This window comes from Lithobates pipiens, unplaced genomic scaffold (assembly GCF_037356315.1).
Source record: "Lithobates pipiens isolate NorthernLeopardFrog02 unplaced genomic scaffold, aLitPip1_a1.2 Scaffold_8, whole genome shotgun sequence".
NCBI classification, from domain to species: domain Eukaryota; kingdom Metazoa; phylum Chordata; class Amphibia; order Anura; family Ranidae; genus Lithobates; species Lithobates pipiens.
The window spans coordinates 510,771,317-510,795,735 of NW_027507903.1; the positions used below are offsets into that span (position 1 = coordinate 510,771,317).

General features: G+C 42.3%; 1 protein-coding gene across 3 annotated transcripts in view; it reads left to right on the forward strand.

The window, feature by feature from the left end:
* Positions 1–24,419, forward strand: part of PHF21B (PHD finger protein 21B) — a 185,152-nt gene that overhangs the window by 60,001 nt on the left and 100,732 nt on the right. For 2 of the 3 annotated variants that reach the window (XM_077469366.1, XM_077469368.1), the window contains exon 2: positions 9,621–9,905. In XM_077469366.1, coding sequence (XP_077325492.1) covers positions 9,621–9,905 — 285 coding nt within the window. The remainder of the gene's footprint in view (positions 1–9,620; positions 9,906–24,419) is intronic. The other variant, XM_077469367.1, reaches the window with a different exon arrangement.

Consider the following 24,419-nt stretch of genomic DNA (forward strand, 5'->3'; position numbering starts at 1 on the left):
ATTTATATTACCATGCTGTCTTTATCAAAGTAAATGATTACAGATTGTTTGTGTGTATGTTTTATATAAGGAGTGTCTAGGTTTGACGCGTTTTTGTTCTGCTTGAATTGCTGTAAAGTGGCAGGTTTCTGCAGTTTGAATTAACACCGCCGAACGAAGAACACAAACTTAACTTACTGACAAGCTAAATATAGTAGAGCAACCCTTGTGTCGTTTAACGTTTTCTGAAATAGCTTGTATTTTTTATTTTTTTTTCCACTGCCGGAATGAATTGATTCAGTGCGTTCTCCTGGGAGATCTATAGTAACATTGGATATGTTTCCATTCATTCTAAGCGTTACATAAAACTGCCTTCAAGAGCACTTTTTCAAACGGCATTGTGTAGCAGCCTGGATCACTGCAATATCTGGTTTGAAGGAATAAGTGTTTCCCCAGGGCTGCTAATTGTTACTGAATGGACTGATAACACCGGAAGCTCAGTGCAGTGCTGTCTGCCCAGCAAACATTTCAGTGATGGTGTTCATTGCTTGCAGATTAGGGACATATAGGTGATTGAGAAGACTTTGCCTGTGATTGTGGGAGGGCCTAGCCTATGCAGGTTACAACAACAGGTTACATTTAAAGAGGACCTGTTCTGAGACATCTGTGCCTAAAATCAAGTGAAGGGCAGAGGTCTAGTCACCAGTAATACCTGTAGGCTCCCTGAAGCTGATATTTTCCCTATTTCTGATTTACCATGCCTTGTTCTGCTCTGTGTGAAGGCGGGTATTTGATGACACACAATATAGATATAAATATAAATATAGATCCACAGAATGGATGAAGCAGAAGCATGAGATCCTTGTATGCAGTCCATAAAGCTAGGTACCCATCCATTGGGCTGAATAATAAATTAAAAAAACTAAATGCAGGAGCTTGAGAGGAGCCGTTGTACTAACTATCTGATGTTAGTGCATCAATCTCTCCGCTGAGCTATTGTGTTCTGACAGGGGGACTGCACCCCCTCCATAGAATACACCAAGCAGAGCTCACAGCCATTGGCTGAGAGTGCTGATCAGCAGAGGTTTTCCAGACATGCCTCTTTGACAGAAGCCAGGCAGGCTGCCATACACATGGGCTGAATGTCGGCCGGTTTCTTTTGAACCGGGCGATGCTGGGAAAAATTCGACCCATGCGTAAATGCCTTAAAGCCTAAACATTTTTTTACCTTAATGCAAGGAATGCATTAGGTGTCAGCTCCCCCCCCCCTTTTTTACTTACCTGAACCCTAATTCGATCCAGCGCCGTGCATGTCTGCAACTCTTCTCTCCCCTTACTTCCGGGTCTCAATGGCTTTCCTGTGGCTCAGTGCTGTCAATCAAAGCCAGTGATGAGGGGGCGGGGCTGAGTCCAGCTGCATGTGTCAGTGTACGCAGCAGCAGGGCTCGGGTGCGAGCATGCATGAGTGCCCCCATGGGAAGCAGCTTTCCGTCGGAATGTCCGACCGTGTGTACAAGGGCTTAAAAGGACACAACATACAGGCATATGGGAAATCATTAATGACACTGATACACATACAAAGGTTGAACTGGATGGACCACTTCAGATATTATAAAAGGTTTAACTTTTAGTCATGCTTTAATGAATAGTCACATCCACAGAATTAGCTAATGACGTCAGTAAGGTATACATTTACTATAAACTGTGTGTGTGTGCCTGGATGCTTTTTCGAATGCTTGTTGATACAATTTTGTGTTGTAGATAGTAGTATATAATAACCCTGCTTCCTTTGGAGCTCGAACACTACATTTCCTCTTCAGTGAATGCTTGAAATCTTTCTTTTGTAATACACTGTTTCCATATAGGAATGTGTCACAGTAAATGCAATAAAACCGCATCAATGCCAGGCCATGGTGCCTGTTTTTACTAGGGATTGATTTACTCAGAGGAAATCATTTCCCAACCATTCAGAGGTGTGTGATTCATGATAGCAGCAATGCAGCACTGATTTAAGGAGAAATGGCAGTCTCTCAGGAAGATAAAAATCAAACAGATTAAAGAGTGGAAGATCCTCTGTCACCTGAGTCAAACAATTGTGTTCCATATTCATTGACAAGCTGTAGAAACAATAGCAGACAGGGCTTGTGTAGTGCTGCTGTAATAAGGATACTTGGTAGAAGAGGACAATATTGATTAGGAGGTTTTGTCGAAATGAAGTTTACATCCAGAGAATTGTGTGCACCAGTTCTCAGATGTTAGCCTAAAGTAAATGTAAACCCTCATATGATACACAGGGATGAAACAAATCCTCATACATATGTTTTTACATGTATATCTGCTGGCTTCAGCTTTATATACTGTTTTTAGAAAGTGCACATCCTGTTAGAATTTTCTCTTCATGATTCACCTGTGGGTGTGGATTTTTGCCACACACACTGTGAGACAACTGATTGGAGGGAAGGAACACCCCCCCCCCCCCCCCCACATAGGCTGAAAAAAGGAAGAAACAATGCAGAGCTGTGCTGTGAATAGACCAGCTCTCTGCTAATCTATTTATAGCACCCCTCCTGACAAAAAATTCAGCCTGGTTTTATCACAGCTGTCTGAGAACTTGTCAGCAGTTATCATGCTTATAAAAGAAGAACGTAGCTGGAGAAAGTCGCAAGACTAATGGCCCATACACACGATCGGACAACAGACTGTCAGTTTTTTGGGTTTTTTTTGCATGCTAGTTGCATATCAGAAATGGAGAGTTTACAAAGTTACAAAAATTCTTGTATGACAGAATAAAAAAAATATCGGAAGTGATGTCATGTGTTGTAGTGTATTTCTATTGTATTTTCAGATGACAACTGTACCGATTAAACGAAAATCGTGCGATCTGGTATCATACGAGAAATTTTCGTGCTTGTCCCATTGGATAATATCGGATGAACGTACGATCGCGTTGAAAGCGTTTTTTGTTGTCTGATTTTCGGATCGCGTGTACGGGCCATAAGCCCCCTTTCACACTTGTGTAACCTGAAAGTCGCACGATTTTGTCTGACTTGAAGCAATACCTGTGTAATTTTGAGGTCTAAGGACCTCAAGTCGCATCAAAGTCAGACCAAAGTAGTGCAGGGACAACTTTGAATTTGCAAAGATATGAATGGTACTCAAGTATGGAGCCAAAGACAGTCACCTATGGTGAACCACACGAAGGCCCTAGCAGCGCTTTGTTTTAAAACATGAATGTCCTACTATAAGTTTAAAGAAAAAGCATAAATACTGTCACATATGCTAGAAACAAAAAAAGTCCATCAATGTTTCAATAATAGTTCATATTCATTCAGGGGAATGAGGGTCTCCTCCAAATACCCAAGGGCCTGGTATGGATCGTATTTTTTTTTTTTTTCACTATTTCTTTTTAGCCGGCAATTCTTTTTTTTTTATATTCAGCTGTCAGCAGGGAAGCTCGCTGACAGCTTATGGCTCATCGGTTGTCAAAGACGCTGCGGCCCCTCCTTAGCAACCAGCTATATCGTTCTACAGTGTAAAAAGAAAAACAATGCAAATTGTGGTAAAAATGTGGAAAGCACAGCAAAAAGCACTGCATAAATGCTCAAAAGCAATGCATAGATGTGAATTAAGCCAAATGCATTGTATGCATCAAGATAAAAAACCTGTGTGGAGCAGCCCCCCTGATACTTAACTGAGCTCCATCTCGATCCAGCAATGTTGATGAGTGCCTTGGCTACCCGGAACACTCCCTCCTGATTGGCTGAGACACAGCAGCGATGCCATTAGCTCCCACTGCTGTCAATCAAAGTCAGTTAACCAATCAGGCGCTATACCATGGCTCAGTGTCTGAATGACACACAGCTGTGGCTTGTCTCGGGTGCCCCCATAGCAAGCTGCTTGCTGTGGGGGCACTTGGCAGGAGCCACGAGAGCTGGCGAGGGAAGAGGAGGATTGGGGCTGATCTGTGCAAAACCACAGCACAGGGCAGGTAGGGCCCCTTTCACACATGCGGATGATACGTCCGTATTTCATCCATCCGTTTGCGGATGAAATACGGGCATACATTCATCCCTGTGGGATAGCGGGTGTCTGCGGATGAGCATCCGCAGACACTCGTTATTGTCCGCCTCCGCAACTGTCCGATTCTGCAGACGGAGGAAAATCCTATTTTTCTGTCCGTCTGCAGAGCGGATCGGATGAACACGGACAGACGGTCCGTGCTCATCCGATCCCCATAGAGGAGAGCGGAGAGCTGACAGGGCGGCCCCTGCACAGTGTGCGGAGACCGCCCTGTCTGCCGCCGGCTCAGCGGGGACAATGGAGCGATCACCGCTGAGCGAGCGGATCATCACGGGGCGGATCATTACTGATCCGTCCCGTGTGAAAGAGGCCTAAGTATAACATGTTTGTTATTTTTTAGAGGAAAAAAAAAAGACTTTAGTATCACTTTAATGTAAAAAGGATAAATAGTATATATAAAACTACAAGCACAGCAGCTCATTCATTTCACTGGGCTGTCATGCTGCGCTCCCCGCATAAAAAGGTGCATGTGCCTTTTTCAAAACATGACCCGCAGGGAAATCGCATGGTCATCACATTTTTACTACGGGTGATTGTGGGTGCAGGAATCGATGTGATACCGGCAGCCACGCGCATAGGCGTGAACCAAGCCTTCATGTTTCCTGTAACATTACTTGTTTATTGATCAAATGTACTTATTGCTTGCATTACACTCTTAATGATTTTTATGTTTTTTTTTTTTTTTTTTTTAGGCTGCTTTCACACTTGCCATTTTGGGATCAAGGCAGAATCGCTGCGATTTTGCCCACAATCTCAAAACGAATTCCAATTGCAAAAAGCAGGTTTAGGTGCCATTATTTTCAATGGCTCCTAAAACGCGGTGCAGTTTTGCCTTGATTGTCGTGCAGAAAATCACATGCTTGTTGCCCAAAATGGAACGGGAGCTTCTTTTTGGCGACAAACTTCATGCAGTGCTAATGGTGATACATCACATGACACTCATGGCAAAAACCGCACCGTGTTTTAGTTGTCATTAAAAATAATGGCACCTGAGCCTGCATTTTGCAATTGTACCGCGTTTTGAGATTGCGGGCAAAATCGCAGCGATTCTGATGTGATCCCAAAAAACAATATGTGAATGAAGCCTTTATTCATGTATTGAGTAATTATTGTTATTTTTTTATTTTTATTATTTTAATGAAGAAACATTTAGCAGTTTTGTGAAGAAAAACACAAATAAAATTTGCGACCTGGCACTTTGCCATTGCACTCAAAATGAAGTGGGCTTTGCCTTTGTATGCTTACATTGTTGCATGTCGCTATCTGCTTTGTGTTTGATCGTTTGTCTTATCTTAATTACAGGCTTGTATAAGCAAACATGTCTGTGTGATTGCCTACATATGCATTTCAAGTGGCAATTTATTACCAAATGAATGGAGTAGTACATGAAACTAATACATTCTTAATTCACTTGATAAGACTAGAGAATGTTTATGAGTATGCTTGCTTGCTAGCTTTGGTGTTTTTATTTTTTTTTATTTTTCCCATTCCATATTGTGGTATTTTGGTTTTTGTATCATAGGCTGGCTTCTTAGATTATTCTGGCCCTTTAGTGGTGAGATATCGGCTCTAAAACGTTGGGTTCCCAGTGGCCATTGCAAATCTGTATACATAACTGCAGAATTTTTTTTTTATATTGAAAGTGCGATAATTGCATTTTGCATGCATCAGTTTGACCAACACGAATGATGTGAGCTTGAATACATTGACCAAGTTGTGATTAATAGGAAAGGCCAAATGCAAGCTACAATTTTAGTTAGAACACCTGTAATGGACACAAGCACAGGTCTAATGCTAACCATCCAGGTTCGAGGGCAGTCAGACATACATGTATGATCCAGTTTCTCTTAGGGCTCATTCACACCCTCTGCGTTGAGTTGCCTTGATCCGCATAACAGACAGAGTAGGGCATTTTAGAGGATGTGAGAGACTGGGGTGATGATCCTTGTGCTTCACAAGTAATGTGTGTGTGTGTGTTTATATTTATATATAAACACCCCCCCCCCCCCCGGGCACCCACCTGAACATTATAGCTTGACAAGGCTCTACAAATGCTATTGCCGCAATGCTTTAGTTTGGGACCACCTGTCAAACTCATCCAGTGAAATCATTGGGGCCATACCGCAACTGTGAGCCAATCACATTAAAAAAAAATAAGAAAGCAATCCACCCTGGATTACTTTTTACAGGGCAGTAAGCATTACCATCCGTGTGAAAGAGCATTAATGGATATGTCAGAATATTTTAGGATGATCAGCAGCTGGAGACAATCAGATGCAGTTGCTGATTATTGTATTCTGACAGCTGTGGGTGCCGCTGTCGATACAATGTCCAGGCGGGAGGTCTGCCACCTTTTTTGTGGCTGGAGGAATCTGTTAATTTTCTTTCAGCAGCAGGCTGAATAAACAAAAACAAAAAACAAAACTATAACTATGGCCAGCCTAAGCGTTGGTTCACACCTGTGCGGCTTGGAAAGCCTGTGTGAAAGGGCTCATACAGCTCAACAGCTCTACTTTAACAATGCTACTAGTTTTGGCTCATACTATAGCATGGGTGGAAACATCTAACACTGTCACTGGATATAGCATGAAGAGACTGTCTAGGTAGGTCACACAACAAAAAACAAAATTGCCCATGGGACTTTTAAAGAGGACACCTCATAAAATGTATAAGGCTACTTTTACACTGGGGCGGGCAGGCGTCGGCAGTAAAGCACCACTATTTTTAGTGGCAGTTTCCGTAGTTTTTCGCTGTGCTATTCGGCCGCTAGCAGGGTGCTTTTAACCGAAAAAGGGTTAAAACCACCTTTGCTGGTGCTGTCCCATTGATTTTAATAAGCAGGGGTGCTTTAGGAGCGGTGTATACACCGCTCCTACAGTGCTGCAAAGATGCTGCTTGCAGGACTTATTTTACCATCCTGTAAGCGCACCGCTCAAGTGTGAAAGCACTCAGGCTTTCACACTGGAGAGACAGTGGTGGAAATCCACCAATTGGCTTACATGAGAAGAAAGGGGAGGAGCCATGGTGTCTCATCCCGTATAGCTGCCAGCTGATACCTACTTGTGCTCTTGATCTCCAGGCATCTATCTGTGCTTCTTCCGAAGAAGCGAGACTCCTCTCGCAAAACGCGTCGAGACTTAGCACAGCCATCCTAGACCAGTGACAGTCATCTGTATGACACATCCAGGTCTTATGGAAAGGTCTATGATATGAATGCAAAATTTACCAATATGTTGATATCTAATATGTTTTCTTTAATACATGTTGTTTTTAAATGTGTGTTAAGTAAATCATTTATACATTTTACTTGAGGTGTGCTCTTTAAAAGTCCCATGGGTAATTTTGTTTATTGTTGTGTGCATACTATTGGGGACTGAGTATCACCTCCACCCATCTACATTGGACCTACAGGAAGAACCTGGGAAGTAAAGTTCTCACTGATAAGAAACTGTCGGCTGGTTTCCCTCTATCAACTAAAAAAAAAAATCATTTAGGTGGACTATGCCTTATAATTGTACTTTTTTACACATCTGATTGTAATCTAGTGTTACTGGGGCTCCAATGTTTGTTTTATCTTGAAATTACTAATGTTTTATCACCTGTTGTTTTTTTTTCTGGTTGTCATCCTTTCGCTATTTGTGTGTTAATCAAGTGGGAACAGGAAAGTCTGGTGATTACTTGTTTTACGTATCACAGTTTAAAGAACACATTTGTAATTTTGTACAATTCCTAAATTACGACTCAGGTCCAGAAAAGATTGCGGTCAGGCGGTGTGTAATCAAGCGTGCTAGCCTCCTGCTGCTCTGCACTGCTTGAATAATATGCACGGTGCACAGCACTGATGAAATGTATGTATCACTCTGCTGTACGAGGGAAAAAAGACATCTGGGTGCTTCGCATCGTCCATTGAGGAAAGAAAAAATAATATCACAGATATGAATGTACAGTGAGAGCACAGGCTGAATAATTCATACTAATTACACCAAAATAGAGTAGTTTCTCTATCAGCAGAGGCATCTGTAATGACTAAAGGCTTGTTTTAGTGTTTCTCAGAAGCCCAACTTAATGCGATTTAAAATCTAACTCTACTTTAGCCCTGGTTCACAGTGATGTGATTTGACATGTCAAGTCGCATGCCAAACCGGCGAAAATAGCAGCGTCCGAATCGGTGTGGAGTTGTTTCTGTACTACTTTCGGCGATTTCAGGGTGCGATTTCCAAGGACATCTGTGCAGAAACCCGCAAAGATGTATGAAATCACCCCCAAAGTCGGGACTGACACGTGAGAATGAAATCATGCGAGTTCAGCTGAACTCGCACAATTTCATTCCTACAGTTAGTGTGAACCAGAGCTGACTGATAATTTAGACGCTGTAAGGTTTAGTGTGAGTGAAGGTAGGCATAGTGAGATAATAAAATTTGTAAAAAGCATTTGTTACCGGTTTTGTTCTGTAATGTCTCTGCAGGCTTTTGAAGTATCCATTGAACCCAGTGGGAAATGCTTAAATTCTGCTCATTGCCATGGTTTCCTGTCTTGTCCCCAGTCTACCAGTTATGTTGCTTACACATTCCGGAGTGTCTACAGTCCCCACATGGCAACATACACTACATTCCTATCACTCACAATAAATACTTCAACAGCCTGTGCTGGAATAAGAACAATATAGGAAAAAATGAATTGATTATTCAATCGCACTACCTCATCAGATGCAAAAATGACTTGGAGAGTGATATTTGAAATCATTTTTTTCTATCGGTTATTTCTCTAACTTCGTTCTGTAACTTTGCATTGCCAGCCAATAAATTAATTTAGCTTGGTTTACATTCAGTAATAACATTCTTCCATGCTGGTAACAAAAGCAAACAGATGAATTTTAAATGCCTTTTTTTTTTGCACCGTGGATAATCCCTTATTAAATCTACACAGCAAAGGTTTTAGTAGAATGCTAGATGCTGCAGTAGATTTCTTCCCAAAATGTCAAATGAACCTTTTCAAGTGCTTTGTAATGGCCTCGTTTTTTTGGTTTTGATTTTTTTACCTAGCTTGAAAGGAAGAGGAAAAAAAAAAAACAGTGAAGGAATAGAAAAAACAAACATCCATTATTTTCCCCAATCAATGAGACCACAGGGAGATGTGTATTCCTGGTTGTGTATCGCATGATCTCCACAGGCAGCGCAGCAGGAACAGAGCCTCTTGTAGTTAGCAATAAATACAGCGAAATACATGTACGAAAATCAGAATCGCCACCTAAATTTGCCCGGTTGGAGCCATTTCATCAGGAGGACGCATGCTGTTGTACGACGTGGCTCTCTGTTTGCTTCTGTGCAGGACAAGCTGTCTGAATCAGTTCTTCTCTGTTCTGAGCATGGAATCTTAATGCAACTAATGGAGCCAGATGGTGCACGCTGAATCTTTGCAGCAGTGCCCCTTTGTCCCTGTGATTGCTCTAGTAGGTGGTGTAAAAGGAGGTGCCTAGAGACAAGTAGGAGGGTGCTGGGTTTGTGTCTGTGGCAGGTTACACTAACCACTTTCTTTCTCTCTTCTGTTTCTTTGCCTGGCAGAAGCTGGCGGTCCGGAGCTGTCCTGTGGGGAGTGCCAAACCGATCCCACTTATCAAGGCACCAAGCAGTCAGGGCATTGCCATCTCTGTGGTTCCGGCCAAAGCCCCCGTCACTATGGTGACTGCACACTTAAATGGACAGAAGACAGCGACGGCTTCAGCAGCCTCAGCAAACAGCGCAGAACCCCCACAGACTGCCCCCATTAACTTACAGACAACCAGCAAACTGGTGGGAGGAACCTTAAACATGGCAGCGAGAAGAGTGTCAGAGATGCCCCATGCACAGGTAAGTTGAACCGCTTTTTAAAAGTTATACCAACTGTGCTTTGCACTTGGATTATTATTTTTTTTTTCTTTTCAAAGTTTCCATATTTTATCTAAAGTGCTTGTTAAAGGTGAAAACTATAAGAAGTGTTTCTGCAGTTTATTTGCTTCACCGAGTTAACAGCTTTTGGTTTAATGAATAGTTCTGAAGTTAAGAAGAACGTTTAAAAACAAAATACAAGGGGTCTTCAAAAAGTTTTCACACTTTTTTTTTTATATTTATTTGATTAAAAAAATAAAATAAAAAAAAAAGCATGGAAACTTTTTGAAGAACCCTCACAGCAGTAGTTTGTATCCAAAGATAAATCTGTTCATTTAAAAGGTGTGTTTTTTTTTTTTTTAAGTTTTATAGGATTGTTTGTAGGGGTTGTATTTTAAATATGTTTCTAGTTTTATGTGAGAAGTTTACACCTATCCCAGGAAAGCATATCTGTTTGGTGAAACGCAAAACACAACTAAAATGTAGTTTCTGTGTTTTCATTGGTCCTTGCTCTAATTGGCTCTAAGAGGTAATACTTTCAGAATGGTGCTAACAATTAATTGTCTTGTAAATCGAAATGGTATACACAGGAAACCGCTTTGATACTATTACTAATAGTGATAATTACATACTTGGTGAGGTTGAGAACAGTCACATGCCCATCAAGTTCAACCACCCAGTAGAAAAAGATAAATTATTTAAAAACCTGCATCCACAGAACCCTTACCTCTGGCTGTGCATGCAGCACATATGTACAGCAGCAAAATTGGTGGCTTTAATGCCCACATGCCACACATGTGTGCTCACTGCGCACTCCCAGCACAGAGAAAAAGCTGTCGAAGACAGTTCCTAGTCTCAAGTAATCACAGCCAATCACAGTGGTTACCTGATCAGGCAGATCTTCCTGACCCTCCGGAGGTATTAGCCCAGTTAAAGGATTGCTGGGCCTGGGTAGGAAAGGGGTAAATCTCAACTCTGGGTGCAAGAAAACAATCTTTGCAATGGATCCTCCCCTATACTACATGGTTTTAATCATTCTCATTTGGCCTAGGTTCATGACAGGATTTCATTCCCGCATGTCGGTCCGACTTTGGGGGCGATTTCAGAGACATCTGTGCGGGTTCCTGCACAGATGTCTAAACAAATCTCACCCCGAAGTTGCCAAAAGTAGTACAGAAACTACTTTTGGGAGTCGGTGCAGCTTTGCACCAATTCAGACGGTGCCGTTGCCGGAAATAGCCGCTGATTTGGCACGCAATTTGATATGTCAAATCGCTTCAATGTGAACCTAGGCTAAGTCTAGGTTCAAAACATTATTCCATATGCTGACAGACTCCTTCCTTCTGTGCTACTGGTCCCCTGAAGCCCCTCTCTAGGCACCCCCAGATGCATGCTTACCTCCCTATATATAATGTAGGACTAATAGCCCTGTGTTGTACATGATGACGCAGAGGGACTGCCGCCCAGAGCATCAAGAAAAGGAGAGTGCTGGAGCGAGCAATACAGTAAGTAATAAAGCCTCTTCCTCTCCCTTGGGAGATTACTACTATACAGAATTTATATAGCCCCAACAGTTTGCACTGTGCTTTACAATATATAGGAAGACCATACAGCAAAAATAAAATTCAATGCAAGAGGGTTAGGAGGGCCCTTCTCCTGAGAGATTACAATCTAATGGGGGGGGGGGGGCAAATGGAACAAAAGATAATACTTGTGGGGGAAGAACTGATAAGTAATAAAAGATTCAAATTGTTAACTTAAAGCAGGATAGGCTTCCCTAAAGAGATGAGTTTTCAGAGATTGCCTAAAAGTGGCCAGAGTAGGAGATAGCCAGACAGATTGAGTTCCAGAGGATGAGAGAGACTCTGGAGAAGAGCATGGGAGAAGGAGACGAGAGCTAGAGAGCAGGGGGTCTTGGAAGAAGTGGAGAGGACAGTTTGGATGATATATTGAGACAAGATTGGTGACATAGCTCAAGACAGAGTTGTACATTTCTTTGTATGTTGTTAATATTTTGAATTTTGTTTTCATTGGGTGGAAGCCAGTGGGGTGGATTGGCAGAGAGGGGTAGCGGACACAGAGCGGTTGGTGAGGTCTGGCATCAGCATTCATGATAGACTGAAGGTGGTGCGATAGTCTGATTAGAGGCAAGCCTATTAGGAGAGAGTTGCAATAGTCAAAGCCAGAGATGACAAGTCAATAATTGAGATATCAAGCATTTAATCCTTGAAGTGCATGGGGGCACTGGGAGGGCAGGCTTTTTTTCTTTTCCTATCATGGAGTTGGGCTTTATCTCAGTCTTTCCTGGAAGCAAAATCCTTACAGTTGATCTCCATGTATTTTTTTTATTGCATAGTTTCATTGTCCCATCATGGAAAAAGTTGCACCAGTGTAATTATGCAATAAAAACCATACATGGAGTTCAGCTTTAAAAGTATTCTCCAGTTCAGTTGCTCAATTTTTTTTACAGCCAAAAATACATTAACCTTATTGAACCATCTCCTTTAGATCTACCACCAACTATGCAGTGCAATGCCCTGTCTGATTGGATATAAATTGAAATTACATTATATAAATTGAAATTACATAGATTTTCGTTTTCTTAAAAAAAATAACAAACATGTTATACTTACCTGCACTGTTGCAATGGCTTTGCATAGAGCTGGCCCCGATCCTCCTCTTCTTGGGTCCCCCGCTGGTGCTCCTGGCCCCTCCATCCTTCCGGGTGCCCCCAGAGCAAGCAGCTTGCAATGGGGACACGCGGCTCTGTGTATCCATTCACACAATGAGCTACAGGTCAGCCCATGCCCCCCTCTCTCCGCTATGGCTCACTGGATGTGATTGACAGCAGTGGGAACCAATGGCGCCCACTGCTGTCTCAGCCAATGAGGAGAGAGAGCAGAGGCTCTCACGCACATTGCTGGATCACCATGGATTACCATGGGGCAAAAGTTTTTTTTACCTTCATGCATAGAATTAGTTCACACAAAATTCACATAGAGTGCATTAACCACTTAAAAAAAAGGGGGGGGGGGGTTAAGCTTTAGGGACATTACTTACCTTTAGTGAGTTGTGCTGCTGTGTCCTTGCTTAGCAGGCAGACATCTTCTCCTCCAATGAACAACCCCCACCATTGGTATCTTCTGGTGTGGCAAAGGTTAATAGAAATAAGGGAGCTGTGGCAGGTACTCATTAGGAGAGACTGACTATACCTGCACTTTTCACCCAGGTCCTCTATTCATAGAAGCTCCTATACTACAGCTCCTATGAATGAAGCAATGTCTATGAATGGAACCTGCAGACCTTTCAATCATCCACCCGTCCTCCGTTCATTGATTGTTTCTCATTTATAGAGCCTATAGTACTGCTTCTATGAGTGCTGGGCAGCCATACTTGGGCACTGTTGATGAGTGCATGTGATGGCTCCCTTAGTTCTTTTAACCCACGCTGCACCAGAAGATTGTGGAGGTGGGGCATTGGGAGGAATTTTTTTGAATGTAATGTAAGTCTTTACCTCATGCTTATTCCTCTATTTATTTTTTTACGTAAACCTAGGCTTTAATAAACTAAAAAGTAAAGCTAATTAACCCTTCACAACCAATTTGAATGCTCTTTCATATGTCTTGCTGCAACAAGCAGTAAAAATTTTTTATCTGAATGATTTCCATTAGTAAGAAAACATTATTTGCCTTCATGCAAGTCCCTTTTCTAAACCTTTACCACACTTTTACCTACAGCATTCTCAACCATATTGGACCCCCATGGTATATTGAGTCAGCATGGTTATGTTACCTCTGGCTCATAAACAAAGTGATAATTATGTTAAAAGTATGTTGGGAATAACTACAGTATCTCACAAAAGTGAGTACACCCCTCACATTTTTGTAAATATTTTATTCCATCTTTTCATGTGACAACACTGAAGAAATGACACTTTGCTACAATGTAAAGTAGTGAGTGTACAGCTTGTATAATAGTGTAAATTTGCTGTCCCCTCAAAATAACTCAACAAACAGCCATTAATGTCTAAACAGCTGGCAACAAAAGTGAGTACACCTCACTACTTTACATTGTAGCAAAGTGTCATTTCTTCAGTGTTGTCACATGAAAAGATAGAATAAAATATTTACAAAAATGTGAGGGGTGTACTCACTTTTGTGACATACTGTATATCATTTAGCCTCATCACTGTTCATTCACAGAGGTAATTGAACAAATAATTTTAGTAAATGAGTGTTTATGAGCTATCTGCATCGTTCTTTACACTGGGGTTTTCAGTTTCTGTTTTGCGTTTCTTTAAATGTCTTATGTTGCATTTGTTAATTTTGCTCTCCTATTGACAGGTTAGTAATTATCCTCGCGCTTTGTGTGGTAGTAACAATGAGCTGAGCGTTTACATTGCATGCCACCACTAGAGGTCATATTATATATTCACAGTCGGTCAGCTATAGAAAGGAAAGTGTGATATCTCTTCATTATACTCCTACCTAATTGGAGTTATTCTTTCTAAGCCTTTCAGAAAAAAAACTTAGTCTATTATGATCATGATTTGTGCTTATTTCGACTATTATATGCTTAGTTAGTACTAGTAGTTTTCCCCATCTGGTACTTAAAGGATATAATTACGATGGACTTCTGCAGAGTGAAATTGTGATCCCAGGCAAGACTGGATCGTATTGATTGTATAATCTGACCTACATGGACCTCCAAAGAATTTGAATCTCTTTAATACATTACACTGAAGTGTACAGTTTTCAGTGGCAAATGCATGTCATTTATTTTTGCTGGAGATGGTAGTTCTTGTACATTAAAATGCTGTGCTATCGGTGGTATTCCAGTATGTTACTAGCAAGGATTGTGTCTCTAGGTGCTTGCTTGTTTTTTTTTTTTTTTTTTTACCTGTTACTAAGGGCTCTAAAAGGATAAGTGCACTTTCATACAAAAGCACAGTGCTGCAAAAGTTCAAGTGTGTACTGCAATAATCAAGTGTAACCTTTCCATCAGTAGAAATCCCTAGTTATAGTGCTTGGCGCAATGTTTTCATCTCTAAAAGGGGACGAGCATCTTTGTAGGGAATAAGATGGGGATGGCGATGGAGCGAAAGGGTGGGGTTTCTGCTGGTATGTAAAGAATATTGGCCTTCGGTGGTCTGGTTGAAAGTGCATCTTTTATACAGGTCAATAATGTTATAATTATTCTGAGATGGATATTTTCAATCTGAATAAAATTTTAGACCTCGTTCCAATGACCTCTAAACACAACATGGATATTTTCCTTCAGTTACGTCAGATTTCATAAGGGATCACATGTAAATATTATCTTCCCCCTAGATCAAGGGTGCCCAACCTTTTGAGGAGCAAGGCCCACTTTAGCGACTTGGTAAGTGGTCTTGGGCCACAATGAGTGGAGCGGGCAGATGACAGGTCTGTGTCCACTCTGCATATGCAGAGCAGGCACGGACACAGCCCACGCTACTCTATGGGTCCTCTGATCCGATCCGCCCAGACAGAAGGGGGCGGATCCCCTTCGGTTTTTTTATTCGGATCAGATTGGAGATAGGTGGATGTAAACGGAAACAAGTCCATTTACATCTGCCGCTCTGAATGGAGAGAGGGGGACCCGATCGGACTGATCATGTGAAAGAGGCCTAAAGCCTTGTACAAACTCTACGATTGATGGCAGGGGATTGTTTGTTGACAGACTGTTGTCCTAAAATCTTACCGTTAGTACATTTCTTTTGACAATTGTTGTCCAATTTTCCACCAACAAATGTTGGATGACAGGCTAGCAAATTTTTGGTTTTACATCAGATTTTCATATGGTCAGTGCACAAATCCATCACACAAAAGTTGAAAGTACAAACACGCATGTTCAGAGTCAATGTTCAACAAACACAAAATTAGCAGAAAGGGCCCACAGGGTGGTGCTCAAGAACTGAAATTCCTCATAGTATGTCACTACGTTCGTGTTCTTGGCACAACAATTGTGTACCTTTTAGTATGCAAGACAAGATCCTGGCACACTCCCTTTTGACAAAAATCAGACGCTCGGTTGTCCAACATACGTACTGCGTGTACGAGGCTTTAGGCTGCTTTCTCACTGATGCACTGCGGTACCTGCACCTCAACTGACCTCAACCATCACTTCTTTCTCAGGGTTCCTGCAGGTATCGCTGGCTGCTGCTGTACCCCAGGGGGGTATGGCTGGTGGCTACTACTGGCTGGTATTGCTGGTGGGTATGGCTTGGGGGTACTGTTAGCTGGTTCCTGACCCGCCATCCCCGTGCATCAGTGTGACAGGAGCTGTCTGCTTCCTCTAGCGCCGGCTCCATTCTTCACACAGGTGCGTGGGCATGGCAGGTCGGGAACCCATGATCTGGGCTTGCCGACCCGCCATCCCAGGACAGGAGGTGGTGGTCCACATGTGGCCAGCGAGCCCTAGATGCTTATGCACATACTGCATTGTCCTCTGTTGTCAACACAGATAAAAGGTGTTTGTGTTAAAATGCTAAACAAGAGCAGTTTATTCTAAAAAAGGCCTGAGTGACTTAGACTGGATTTACAACGTTCCCTTTCTTCATGCAGCGGCAATGGTAATGCATATGTGTAAGTGTGATTGGGCCCGTAGTTTCCTTTTTGTCTTTCACACTAAGCTGCAGAGAATAGATATGAATCAGCCACATGGAAAGAATGGGATCTCTACTTGACATGCATTTTCATGCAGCAGATTGCAAAATTTTTGCTGCATCAATAATGGCTAGTGCAAATAGGCCATCAAGCTGTCAGCATTTGGCTCATCTTATGTGAGAGTAAAGCCAGAGAGATGCAGCAGGACCTGAATATTTCATTGAGGCTACATTCAGATCCCTGCATTTTTCATGCAATGCAGTTTCAATGCAGCATGTTTGGTGGTGTTTTTTTATACATGATTTATTTGTTTATTCCAGGTACTTATATAGCACTATCAATCTACACAGCACTTTACACACACACACACACACACACACACACACACACACACACACACACACACTATCTCACAAAAGTGAGTACATCTCTCACATTTTTGTAAATATTATATCTTTTCATGTGACAACACTGAAGAAATTACACTTTGCTACAATGTAAAGTAGTGAGTGTACAGCTTATATAACAGTGTAAATTCGCTGTCCCCTCAAAATAACTCAACACACAGCCATTGATGTCTAAACCACTAGCAACAAAAGTGAAAATGTCCAAATTTGGCCCAATTAGCCATTTTCCCTCCCCGGTGTCATGGGACTCATTAGTGTTACAAGGTCTCAGATGTGAATGGGCAGCAGGTGTGCTAAATTTGGTGTTATCACTCTCACTCTCTCATACTGGACACTGGAAGTTCAACATGGCACCTCATGGCAAAGAACTCTCTGAGGATCCGAAAAAAAACATTTTTGCTCTTCATAAAGATGGTCTAGGCTATAAGAAGATTGCCAAGACCCTGAACCTGAGCTGCAGCACGTGGCCAAGACTATACAGTGGATTAACAGGACAGGTTCCACTTAGAACAGGCCTTGCCATGGTTGACCAAAGAAGTTGAGTGCACGTGCTCAGCATCATATCTAAAGGTTGCCTTTGGGAAATAGATGTATGAGTGCTGCCAGCATTATTGCAGATGTTGAAGGGGTGGGGGGTCAGCCTGTCAGTGCTCAGTCCATATACACTGCATCAAATTGGTCTGCATGGCACTCATCCCAGAGGGAAGCCTCTTCTAAAGATGATGCACAAGAAAGCCTGCAAACAGTTTGCTGAAGACAAACAAACTAAGGACATGAATTACCATGTCCTGTGGTCTATTGAGACCAAGATAAACTTATTTGGTTCAGATGGTGGCAAGCGTGTGTGGCAGCAACCAGGTGAGGAGTACAAAGACAAGTGCGTGTTGCCTACAGTCAAGTATGGTGATGGGAGTGTCATGGTCTGGGGCTACATGAGGGCTGCTGGCACTGGGGAGCTACAGTTCATTGAGGGAACCATGAATGCTAACATTTACTGTGACATTCTGAAGCAGAGCATGATCCCCTCCCTTCGAAGACTGGACCGCAGGGCAGTATTCCAACATAACGACCCCAAACACACATCCAAGATGACCATTGCCTTGCTAAAGAAGCTGAGGGTAAGGCCTCTTTCAGACAAACGATCCGTTCAGGTCTGCCTGTCCATTTTCCATCTGTCGTCGGATTGCGTGAAGATGGACTCTACGGTCCATCATCTTCCCATTTCCCATAGGGGAGAGCGGCACTCTGACAGGTCCGTCCTTGCACAGTGTGTAGAGACGGACCTGTAATCTTCCTGCTCAGCGGGGATCACTCTGTCGAGCAAGTGGATGTTCACGGGGCGGATCAGCACGGATCCATCCCGTGTGAAAGAGCCCTTAAGGTGATGGACTGGCCAAGCATGTCTCCAGACCCTAAACCCTATTGAGCATCTGTGGGGCATCCTCAAACGGAAGGTGGAGGAGCGCAAGGTCTCAAACATCCACCAGCTCCGTGATGTCATCATGGAGGAGTGGAAGAGGACTCCAGTGGCAACCTGTGAAGTTCTGGTGAACTCCGTGCCCAAGAGGGTTAAGGCAGTGCTGGAAAATAATAGTGACCACACAAAATATTGACACTCTGGGCGTTTTCACTTATGGTGTACTTCCTTTTTTGCCAGTGGTTTAGACATTAATGGCTGTGTGTTGAGTTGTTTTAAGGAGACAATAAATGTACACTGTTATACAAGCTGTACACTCACTACTTTACATTGTAGCCAAGTGTAATTTCTTCAGTATTGTATTGTCACATGAAAAGATAAAATTAAATATTTACAAAAATGTGAGGGGTGTATGCACTTTTGTGATACTGTGTATCTGTATATTCTACATTCACAACAGTCCCTGCCCTTAATGAGTTTACAATTTATGGTCCTTAACTTACATTCATATATATACACATACTAGGTCTAATTAACCCATCAAAATGTTTTTAGAGTATAGAAGGAAACGGGAAGAAAACCACACAGAAAGATCATGCAAACTCTGGGCAGGTAGTGCCGTAGTTTGTATTCAAACCAATGACCCTAGTGTAGCTATTTAGCCACTGTGCTGCTCATTTACATACATTACTGGTAATCTCTGGGGAAGATGCATATTGCTTTAAATAAAGATACAGAAACGTGTTTTGTTTTTTGTTTTTAACTTGCACTGTAGCAAAAAAAGTGTAAATGCACCCTAAACACTTGTGAAGTGAGGAGGCTTTCGTATTAGGTCCTGTTTGAAATGTTAACTATGTCTAACTGTTAGCTGTAGCAGAACATAACTACGGAACAATGGCTTAAAGGCTACATTTTCTAAATTCCAGCCCACCTATGCACCAATATCGCATTCATGTACTTTTTGCAAACATATAAATGCTTTCCATAAAATCTACAGACACATACCTTGCTGTTCTCCATCCATGATTTCAAACGTATCCATTGCTTCTGTCATATGTCCTTACAGACTTTAGGTTATGGCACAGGAAGGAGTTGACCAGCTGACCTCATTGGCACACACCCTGCATCATCTATTCTCCCACTCCCAGCTGCACATTTTTTAAATTAAATGCAATCAGTGATCACCCTTCTCACTAAGGGCACTTTTACACAGCTGGTGCCTGGGTGTCAGAGGTAAGTCGGCGCTTTACCGTCGTTTTTGCATCGCTTTTAAGCTGCTAGTGGAGCACTTTTAACCCCTGCTAGCGGCTGAAAAAGGTTAAAACCGGCCACAAAGCGCCGCTGCATTGGTGCTTTGCCGGCGGTTCGGTGGCGCTTCCCATTGATTTCAATGGGCAGGGGGCGCTTAAGGACCCATGTATTCACCACTCCTACAGCGCTGCAAAGAAGCTGCTTGCAGGACTTTTTATTTTAATTTTTTTTAGAGAGATGGAGAGGTGTTTTGGAGCATTTTCACTCATCACACATAGGGCAGCTCGTTGATTTAAATGGACTGTGCTATATGTTGCTTATGGGACATGTTGGCGTTTTGTGGGTTGCGTGTATTTTTTATTTATTTTTTGCAGCATTTGGCACATGGCAAAATGTGTGTTTGGTGTGTTGTTAACAATTAATGGCACTGAAAGTACAACTAGTAATTTTAGGTGTGTAATGGTGGCTATACACTATACAATCTGATTGTACAATCTCCTTTAGATTTACCAAATTTATATAATGGGAGGAAACCGATCTAGTCAATCACTGTGTATCCAATCAGGCAGGCCCTTGCACTACATAATTGATGGCAGATCTAAAGGAAATACAATCAGATTGTATAGTGTATGGCCACTTTTATACACCTAAAATTACTAGTTGCGCTGCACATTACAGTGATGTATGTGTTTCTATTGTATATTTGAACAACAACTGTGCAGATTAAACGAAAACCGTAGGATCTGGTATCATGTGAGAAAAATGTTCGTGCTTCTTTTATTGGATAATATCAGATGAAATGTCATGATCCGTTCTCGAAAGCTGTGTACAAACAATCAGATTATGGTACGATTGCTTAGAAAGCGGTATTTTTCGTATGATTTTCTGATCCTTTGTACAGCCCATAAGGCACCCCTGACAGATTGATATGAAAGCAGTGAGTGTGCCGCAGTGAAGCTGTTGTGGAAGGTCTTTTGATGATTTGTTATGGGTCCTCTTTATTTACAGTTGTCTTCCTTTGAGCATCCTTACACACGGATGACTTTTCTTATGCTCATGTTTGTGGCTCCAGCAGAGCTGCCCTTGTTGGAGAGTATCAAGGAAATGTAAAGGGTTGACATCCCAACTAGCTAAATGATTTAGTGGAGCAGAGATGGATTGTGGATGCAAAGCACAGCTCCAAGATTAACGTATTGGCCGTGGATCATCAGTTCCATATTTTTCAGGCTCTGCCAAATACAAAATCCGGCACAAGCGTTTCTGAGCAGATTGTTCGAATATAAAATTGTGCGTGGAACAAGACGATTTAATTAAATGGAATTGGTAATTAACAAATGTTACGAGCTACTTTTGAACTTTCATCATGTTTCAAGTGTAGACCTGCTCAGTCAGGATATACCATGAGGAGGAGGTGCGATATCGGTCTGATCACATGAACTGTTCCATGCCACTGTTTGGCTTTCCATGGCTGTACCCTTCGTCAGATAATGGCCTGTTTATTCTTTTTACTTGATTGAAACGTGAAAGAGTGACACTTTATTCATCCCTATGCAATGCAGCGCATTTGTACACTGCATAGAAATGTGACCCACTTGTCTTTATATTGGGACTGCGTTGGACAATGCTGCCTAACTAAGGGCTGGTGTTAATGAGCCCAAAGTGATCAGTTTATTGCAATAGGCTAATATCTGCTTACTATCATGCTGGACAAATCTCTGAAGCCAGATAGTCTGTGTACTTAACAAGTTGTAACTGAAATCTTTTTTTTATACTTTTCTGCGGGAGTCCTTAATATCGCATGTACACTTAAAAGCGGAGCTCCGGCCAAAGGGGAAGTTTCACTTTTTTTTTTTCCCCACATCAGAGGTCCTGTGCTAGAGACTTATTCATATTGCCTCTCATTTTTATCTCAGCACCATATCTCATCATCGTGGTTTATAATTCTTATTTTCACTGTTTTTTATTAAATAATCCAACGATAGTTACAAACCTTCCTAAAGCATATCTAAACGGCAACAATCTACCAATATTATTTATCCCTTACCCACCCTACCCCTACCCATCCTAATCCCCCCCCCCCCCCAACCCTCCCCCCTCCATAGCCCTCCCCCCTCCATAGCCCTCCCAAACGCCCAAGTGCACAAAAACATCAATATGCTACCACTATATCTCCTATTCATTCTAATCTATAGGGTGTCCCATCTCGGTTATCCATGGGGTCCATATTTCCTTCCACTCTCTATAATTTCCTCTCCTTACATACAATGTCTTCTCTTTCCAGACTAGTTCATTAATACTTTGAGTCCATTCTCCTACTGTAGGGGCTCTTTCAGCTTGCCATCTTTGCGCGATCAATCTGCGTGCCTGAAACAGGCATCTTACCACTGCCACCGTGACATATTTCCCTTCTCTCGGCTCTTGCCTGCATCCCAATATGCACAAAATCGGATCCATGACCATTTCTAACTTAAAGATCCTATTAATACTCGCCAACACTTCTCTCCAATAACGAAAGAGCTTCGGGCAACGCCACACCATGTGTAAGAGATCTCCCTGTCCCCGACATCTAGGGCATCTATCGTCTATTCTCCTACCAAACTGACGTAATCTTTTAGGTGTATAATAAGCCCTATGCACCAGCATCAATTGTGAGATCTTTTGGGAAGGAGAGATCGAGGTCACTGGTCCTAATTCCATTATTCTCCTCCACTGCGTATCTAATATTTCTCCTATATCCTCTTCCCATTTCCTCTTCAAGTTCGGGTAGTCAATTTCCTGATTAAAATCCATACCTAATTGATTGTAAATACCTGAGATGGACCCCTTTACCCTATCTGAGGTGAGCAACTTCTGAAGTAGAGGTATTTTATCCCCGGTGGCATATTTCCCCCAAATTGTGCTGCTAAGGCATGTCTCACCTGCAGGTAGCTAAAGAATGAGTATTGTGGTATATCATATACTTTTTTTAAATCCGAGAATGTCCTTAAGACCCCTCCATCATAGAGATGGATCAGTTTAGTTATACCATTCCTTTCCCATGATTTAATCTTACCGATAATAAATATTTCAGGTAAGTTTTTGTTGTCCCAGAGGGGTGTAGATTCTAACAACCCTGAAAAGCCCATTTTTAATTTCACCGCTTTCCAAACCTTACCTAACATTTTAGTTATCGAGTTGTTATGCCGAAAGGAGTCGGCCTCCAGGACCTCAGCTATAAACTCATGTGGGGCTCCTATCATTCTAATCCCTCCTTTTAGCTTCCTTCCCTGCTCCGAGTCATAACCCGCCAGATGCTGCATCTGCGCCGCCAGGTAGTAGTTCCTAGGTTGAGGAACTGCCAGGCCTCCTCTATCTATTGGCATCTGCAGCGTCTGAAGTCGTATCCGGGCAGTGCCTTTCTTCCAGATAAGTTCCCGAAAAAGGGTCTCCAATTTCTTAAACCATTTTTTACAAATCCATACCGGCGCAATAATGCAAAACATACAACAACTGCGGCAGCCAAATCATCTTGATCAGGCTGCAACGACCCATTACTGAGAGCGGAAGTTTACTCCAGACGTCGCATTTGCACTTAAATTTATGCAGAAGGGGGATTAAATTTTTATTGATATATTGATCAGGGTTCAGTGTCAAATATATACCAAGGTACTTCAACGCATCTACCTCTCTTACCCTTATCCCCGGCGGCGGAAGTGCAGCATCCGGGGGGTCGACCCGGAGCAGCTCGGATTTCGCCCAATTAATAGCCAGCCCTGAAACATCTCCAAAACCTTCTACTAGGGTGACTGCCTGCGTCAGAGATGGTCCGGTATCTCCCAGGAACTGTAACACATCATCTGCGTATAGAGCGATCTTTTCCTGTCTCTCTCCACTTCTTTGAAATCCCCTGATCCCAGAGTTGGCCCTGATAGCTATGGCCAGTGGCTCTATGGCCAACGCAAAGAGCACTCCCCCCACCCCCCCCCCCCCAAATATGCCACATTTGGCATGCCCATTTTTGGGGGGGGGGTGAAGTTTGGTACTTAAAAATCTCCATAGGCGACGGTTTAAATTTTTTTTCTTTTTACAGGTTACATGTTTAGTGTTACAGAGGAGGTCTAGTGCTAGAATTATTTCTCTTGCTCTAACATTCGCAGTGATACCTCACGTGTGGTTTGGACACCGTTTGTATATGCGGGCGCGACTTACCTATGCGTTTGATTCTGCGCGCGAGCCAGGGGCATTTTAATTTTTTTTTATTATTGTTTATTTTATTTTAATTTTTTTTTTTTACACTTTCCCTTTCAACAGTTTTTTTTTTAATCACTTTTATTCCTTTTACAAGGAATATTAAAATCCCTTGTAATAGGAATGGTGTGTGACAGGTCCTCTTTATGGAGAGATGTGGGGTCTACAGACATCATTCAGATATCTCCACTGAAAGCCGAAGGAGTCCTATGATGTTCGGCGTTATTGAAGTGGTTAAATTGTGCTAACTGGGCTCTGATTTCCTGACAAACTCTCTATTGGAACAGCACAGTGGCTAAGTGGTTAGCATTTCCCCATACTAGAGTAGTCGTTTCAAATCCCAACAACGGCACTACCTGCTTGGAGTTTGCATGTTCTCCCTGAGCCTGCGTGGGTTTCCTCCAAGTACTCCGGTTTCCTCCTACAATCCATAGACCAGCTGGTAGGTTAATTGGCTCCTGTCCAAATTGCAACAATGGATTGTAAGCTACTTAAGGACCAGGACTGATATGAATGTACTATATATGTAAATCACTGTGTAAATTGATGTTGCTATATAAGTACTTTA